Raw genomic sequence first — 6953 nt, 5'->3', positions numbered from 1 at the left:
AGCAGTGTAAGCAGTTGCAGTGTACATTAGACTGTGATGACCGCCGTGGTTTCAGAAATACTCAGGCCAAGGCGAGGACGGCCGAGTGGAGAGCTCAGGCACACCCAGTAGTCCGCGGAAGTGGCTGCCAGCGCAGGTACACAGGTAAGGGGGCCCCGAGGGCAGGCTTGACACAGCCAACCACAGGCACCGGTGCAGCACTCAATTCGTTAAGGTTCCTGTAACTAGCATCATTCTTCGAAGAAGAAGTTTATAGAGATTCCAGAAGCTGGCTATCCAGAGAAGATCAGCTGTGTACACCAAGTAAGTCGACTCGTATAAGAGAAGTGGGAAGTTTGCAAATACACTTCACACACTCTTAGTCATCAAAACATTAGAATATGTGCAGTTCTAGCCAAGGACAGTACTCTGAATGAGAGTAAATCAAATTCCATGTAAACTCATACTTTGTTTCTAATAAAAATTTTCGTCGTACTTTTTGAAAACATCTCATATATCTCATATTTTCCTGTCCGTAAATACTCAAAAAACAATATAAACTTTACCAACGCAAATTAAGAACGGTGTCAGTGGTTCAAGCAGGAAACTGGATAGTGTTAGTAACTGACAGACTAGTGAGAAAACTCGTTGTGGCAGGGAGCATGAACAAGAGAAGAACTGGGTTACCTTTATGACCATGGAGACTTGCTCCTCAATTTGGTTCCTACCAAAATAGACATATAAAATAAAAAATGATTGATAGAAGTTGTTGTATTATATTTATTTTTTGGTATATACATACATGAGTGTCAGCAGTAGCACAGCCAGACCATTTATAATGTACACAAGAAAATTATTTGCATTACCTGTTACACAGATATTGTCTTAAGTTGCTTATTTGTTATGTAGTATGTCTGGAATCTACATATATTAATCTACACATTTGTCATGAAGACTGTTGCACTAAATTTTGAGGAATGTTTTACTGCTCACGTAGTTTTAGAAAACATGTTACACTATACATTAATTATGTTAGTTCTTTGACATGTATTTAGAATTTTCTGTTTTTGATTAAAGTTCAGTTTCTGTTATCATGGCAGAGAGAGCTGATCTGGGATTTCTAAGTAGTCGAGCAGGAGTATCATATTCAACAACCTGTAGAAGAGAAAGTATCATTTTTCACATTGTTCCTTCATAATAAATACTAAAATCCTGTTTAATGCAAATCTTTAAGCCCTTATTACAGTTTCTCTTCACGTTTTATTAATGATATCCAAAGAATACATATAAAACTGTTTTGTGTTAAGTGGTTTTTATTTATTTATTTAAATCAATAAAAAACACTTAGCAGAAAATGATCTCTTTCTGTGGAGAATCAAAACTGAGATTTTCGTTAGAACACTCAATATGAGAAAGGAGACTCTGAAGTTGTAGCTGTAAATACTATGGATTTCTTCTGTGGTATGAGGGAGGGGTACATATACAAAACAAACAGAATATTGTACAAAACTAAATGTAGAACACCTTCATTTTTACTTCAAAAGTGACAACATGCTTGAGAGAGAAACTGAATGCAGACTTAGTAGATAATAATTCAAAATCTAAGCAGTTGAATGTATTGTAGAGAATAAATCATATGATAGCTCAGTACAGGTTAAAAATATTTATTACCAAAGAAAAATATTCTCAGTACAAGTCTATGATTGTGTATAACAATTTCTTCAATGCTTTGAGAAAGCAGTTTTTTATTTTTATGATGTAGTAGTAGTAGTAGTAGTAGTAGTAATAATAATAATAATAATAACCATAACAATAATGACACAGTTACAGTCAATTGAAGATATAAACTGTTATAGTTGGCTACAGCATTAATGGCCTCTGAAAACACAGCTTGCAAGAAATGCTGTCCACTCAGCTGAAAGTGCATAGACAGCAACTATGTTATGTTTCTGCACCTTGGCAGTGTCACAGGATGGCTGGCCTGAATCTGCCTCATGTTTGAAGAATGAGTACACTTTAAAAATAAGGTCCCTTGCCTGTTTATGAAACACCTAGTGCTTTCCAGGTGTTTCTGGTATTACGAGAAAACTCACAGAATACCACAGACATCAGTTAATCATAGTTTCACACATGTAAAACCTGATAGAATGCTCAAATATGACAGAAGTCTACACAGCACAGAATGCAGAAGCAGATTGAGCACTGGCTGGCTAGCTGTGCTGCTGTCTACTGAGCATCTTTGGCTCAGAGGACATAAATGCTTTTGCAGTCTATAACCCATGTGGAAAGTGCTTCAGAGGCTTCGGTATTCTGTGTTTCTCATTCTAGCATGTTTTTAAACATTAATGTCATTAACGAAATACTTTTCAGCATTAGAAACAAATTCATTTAGCTGATTTCAAAACAAAAAATTAGAATCATTTAAATTTTACACATCATAGATCAAAAATTCTTAAACAGCAATATCATGAAAAGGAAAGTGGCTACTCACCACATAGCCGAGATGCTGTGTTGCAAATAGGCACAATAAAAAGACTGTCACAAATGTAGCTTTTGGGCAGTAAGGCCTTCGTCGAAATTAGATGACAGACACACACATACACACTCGTGCTAATGCAACTCTCACACACATGACTGCAGTCTCAGGCCTTACTGGCTGAAAGCTATGTTTGAGACAGCCTTTTTATTGTGCCAATCTGCAACTCAGCATCTCCACTATATGGTTAGTAGCAACTTTCCTTTTCATAATATTCTTACATGCCATCCTAGATTTTCGATTGTATGAAAATTCTTAGATGTTATTCAAAACATTAGAAGCAGATATTTCAAAAGACAAGGTTAATTTCACAGTGCAATGGCTTACCTACCAAATGACATGGCCTGTAAGAAAACATTCATTGATTGACAGGGTTGATGCCAATGATGTGTTATGAGCCCACACATGAGTGATTCTCTAGTGAAGCATATAAATACTGATGCAACTGGCTACTATCTGTGGAATATCTAAGGATTTTTTTAGAACATGTGAATGTTTGGAACGTTAATAAAAGAAAAGGCAGTTAGGTTCGTATCTTCATTTTTCCATCATAAGAACAATGGAGGGTGTGAGAAAACATTTGCAAAGGCTTTACTATTTTTACTTTAGCTACATTTATGATTAGTTAATAATGGTAATGTTTGCCAGACAGTTATCTCTGTGTTTTAAAAACACTGACAACCTACCTCATAATTTAAGGAAGCCAATTGTCTATGAAAAACTAGAATAAAGAAGTGCTATGAAAGTCTTAAAGTAAGCCAATCATAAAATTAAGCATTGGTTTGTAGACACTGTGACACACTATGCTTATTTGTATTTGAGATGAAATACTATTTCTTCATGAGACATCTGATTTGGCTGAGTTATGTGGTTATGAGTAATATCTACAGTTTAATGTAAAATCCAAATGATGGTGAAACGTGGCATTTTTCACAAAAACAAAGCATTGTTAAAGGAGAATTACATTAAATATCAGAAAAAGCTAGGAGCACTAAAGCATCTGACTTTTGACTTTGGAGTTTTTTAGTTTGATAATTCGTCATAGATCCACCAAATTGCAATGATGATGACACCATCATAAAAAACTGTGCTCGTAGTGTCGTAGGTAGAAATTTATTATGAGATTTATATGTGTTTGTACTCTGTAAATTATTATGAAGTATCATGGCAGTGCATGCTTTTTATTGTACTGTTCATTAGTGTTTCTTTCTGGCCATTTCACAGTTGTATGTTTCATGTGTATTGTTATTAGCATAATTTTGTTTATATTGCCTCCATGGAAGTACTGCTTAAGGAGTTGAAGAATGGTTGTATCTTCTGCCCTAAAAACTGGCCATGGAGAAATAAATGACCTAACATCTGGTTTGAGATCATGTGCTTATCATTGTAGCTAATGAAACAGAAGTAACAGACTTCTGTATAAATGTTGATATACAGAAAAGCTGAGACTCAAGCTTATTAGTGCCAGACCTCTTAATGACTTTCACTTTGCACAGCAACACACTACGAGGAATAAGTGTCAAAAATGTGTCATTCCTGGTTGCACCTTTAACACTTGCGCAATGCTTCCACGTTCTCCACTTGAAAAATATTTTCATCATTTGCAAATTAAGAGCAATGTCTTCAGACTTTAGTATCAGCAATGAAGCATACGAGTGTGGGATTTGTGTCTGTGTTGAGACGCCATGATCGGCCTCATTTGAACTCTTCTGCAGGGAGGGTGAACTTGGAGTTGGAGTGGCTGCTTAGGATGGATATAGGGTCCCATATTGGTTTGATTCCTGTGGATGCTATCGATAGGTGGGACTACACTAGGCATGGCCTTCACCTCAATAGGAAAGGGAAGGGAAAACTGTCTGGGTTGATTGCAGAAAACTTAAGGGGGGACACTGTCACAAGTGGTAAAATACCAGTGGCCACAGGTGTCAGAGGGATGCCTTTTTTAGGATAGGGAAGGGGGAAAGAAAACGAGTTTTAAGAGAGACTGGCAGACACACTCAGTTTGAGAAAACAGATGAACAGGAGTCAGATTTTAGCATACAGCCTCCATTTAAACAATGTTTAACAGAAAGTAATCAGAAACTGCCAGTTCATCTTCGCCAAAGCAGTTATAATCCCATTAGTAGGCAGTATTAGTTATCTTTATTACACCAGAACATTCCGGGACTCAGAAATAAAGTTGATGAACTACTCATTTGTATCGATGAAATGAATTCATCTAACCAAATTGACATAATCTGCCTCTCTGAACATCAGGTGACCACTGGTATAGATATGTTAGACATTTCAGGATTTAAGTTAGCTTCCTACTTCTACAGAGTAGATATGGATGGAGGAGGAGTTGCCACATTTATTAAAAACTGCCATAAATTCAAGAACATTGACATTAATAAATTCTGTTTAGAGCAGCATCTAGAAGCATGTGCAACAGAAGTAGAGTTCCATAACAGATCCTATATAATAGTAACTATTTACCGAGCACCTGCAGGAAATTATAATCTATTCATAAATCATCTAGAAGCTCTTTTGGGTTATTTAACAGGAAGAAACAAAGAAATCTTGATTGCTGGTGACTTTAATACAGATTTTCCAATGCAATCTTCCAGTAAACATTTACTGCAGTTATTAATGTTGTCTTTCAATCTAACTCACACTGTAAACTTTCCAACTAAGATCACTAAATCCTCAAGGGCAGCCATTGATAACATTTTTATAGACAAATCAAAGGAGCAAAATCATATCATAAAACCTGTCATAAATGGACAATCAGATCATGAAATGCAGCTCCTTGTTTTAGATGTAAATGCTAAGCAGATTATGAAGACTGCTAATTCTGAGTACAGGAGAGTAGTCAATCAACCAAAAATTGAGTGTTTTAGAAAACTGCTCAAAGATATGAACTGGAAAGATGTTTATAGTGCTCATGACATGAATGAGAAATATAACACATTCATGAACAATGTCAGTACCATGTTTGAAAACTGTTTTCCTCTAAAAGTAACTCAAATTAAACAGAAGTCTATAATAAAACCATGGATTACACAAGGAATAAAGATTTCCTGTAAGACAAAAAGGAAAATGTATCTGTTGACCAAGAATAGCTCCAATGCTGATGATTTAGCTAAATACAAGGAATACTGTAAAACATTTAAAAAAGTAATTCAGACATCTAAACAAATGCACTACGAGAAGAAGATAGCAATGTCAGGGAACAAAATAAAAACAATATGGGATATAGTGAAAGAGGAGACTGTTAGAACCAGAAAGGAACAGGAGCAAATAACACCAAGGGCATATGACACATTAGTAACTGATGGGCATAGTGTGGCAAATTTATTTAACAAGTACTTTATATCCGTTACTGATAGAATGGGATTGTCAGGATCAGTAAATAATGCCCCTGAATATCTGAAACTAGCCTTTACAAATAGCTTCAGGTACATGAATATGTCACTCACTTTACCAAAAGAAATAACTTCCATAATAAAATCTTTGAAAACAAAGCATTCTAGTGGTTACGATGAAATATCAACAAAGTTAATTAAGGCATGTTCTTGTGAGTTTAGTACAGTTCTAAGTTACTTGTGTAACTAGTCAATTTTAATTGGGACATTTCTTGACTGGCTAAAATATGCAGATGTTAAGCCTCTATTCGAGAAAGGGGAGAAAGAGATACCATCAAACTACAGACCGATTTCACTTTTGCCAGCATTCTCAAAAATTTTAGAAAAAGTAATGTACAGGCAGCTTCTCAACCATCTGACCACAAATAACATATTATCAAGAACACAGTTTGGATTTCTGAAGGGTTCTGATATCAAGAAGGCTATTTACACCTACAGTGAAAATGTACTTAATTCATTAAATAACAAGTTACAAGCAGCAGGTATTTTCTGTGATTTGTCAAAGGCATTCGATTGTGTGAACCACAACATCCTTTTAAATAAATTAGAATTCTATGGTGTCACGGGCAGTGCTGCAAAATGGTTCAAGTCATACCTCGCTAACAGGAAATAAAGGGTGTCAGTGCAAGGGACTAGTGAATTAAGTGATCAGTCATCATCAGAATGGGAAGAAATTACATGTGGTGTCCCACAAGGATCCATCTTAGAGCCAATGCTTTTTCTTGTGTACATTAATGATCTCTCATCAGTTACACTGCCAGAAGCACAGTTCATTTTGTTTGCAGATGACACAAGTATTGCAATAAATAGTATGTCGAGTGTAGTTCTAGAAAGATCTGCTAATGATATTTTCATGGATATTAATAAATGGTTTAAAGCCAACTCACTGACATTAAACTTCAAAAAGACTCACTATATGCACTTCAGTACCTGTAAGAGGTTCCACCCAGCATATGCATAAAATACGAAGAAGAGCAGATAGAAGAGGTTGACAGTCTTAAATTCCTGGGATTACAACTTGATAATAAATTCAG

At 35.7% G+C, this 6953-nt stretch overlaps 1 protein-coding gene across 1 annotated transcript in view; it reads right to left on the bottom strand.

Moving 5' to 3' along the window:
- Nucleotides 1-787: 787 nt before the first annotated feature.
- Nucleotides 788-6953, bottom strand: part of LOC124596565 (ATP-binding cassette sub-family C member 12-like) — a 526900-nt gene continuing 520734 nt past the window's right edge. Inside the window, exon 29 of the mRNA XM_047135749.1 lies at nucleotides 788-1134. Within this exon, the coding sequence (XP_046991705.1) occupies nucleotides 1051-1134 (84 nt within the window). The 3' untranslated portion in view covers nucleotides 788-1050. The remainder of the gene's footprint in view (nucleotides 1135-6953) is intronic.

Source organism: Schistocerca americana, chromosome 2, assembly GCF_021461395.2.
Source record: "Schistocerca americana isolate TAMUIC-IGC-003095 chromosome 2, iqSchAmer2.1, whole genome shotgun sequence".
Lineage (NCBI taxonomy): Eukaryota > Metazoa > Arthropoda > Insecta > Orthoptera > Acrididae > Schistocerca > Schistocerca americana.
Note: the sequence above shows the minus strand (reverse complement) of the source record. Positions and strands in the feature narration are given on the sequence as shown.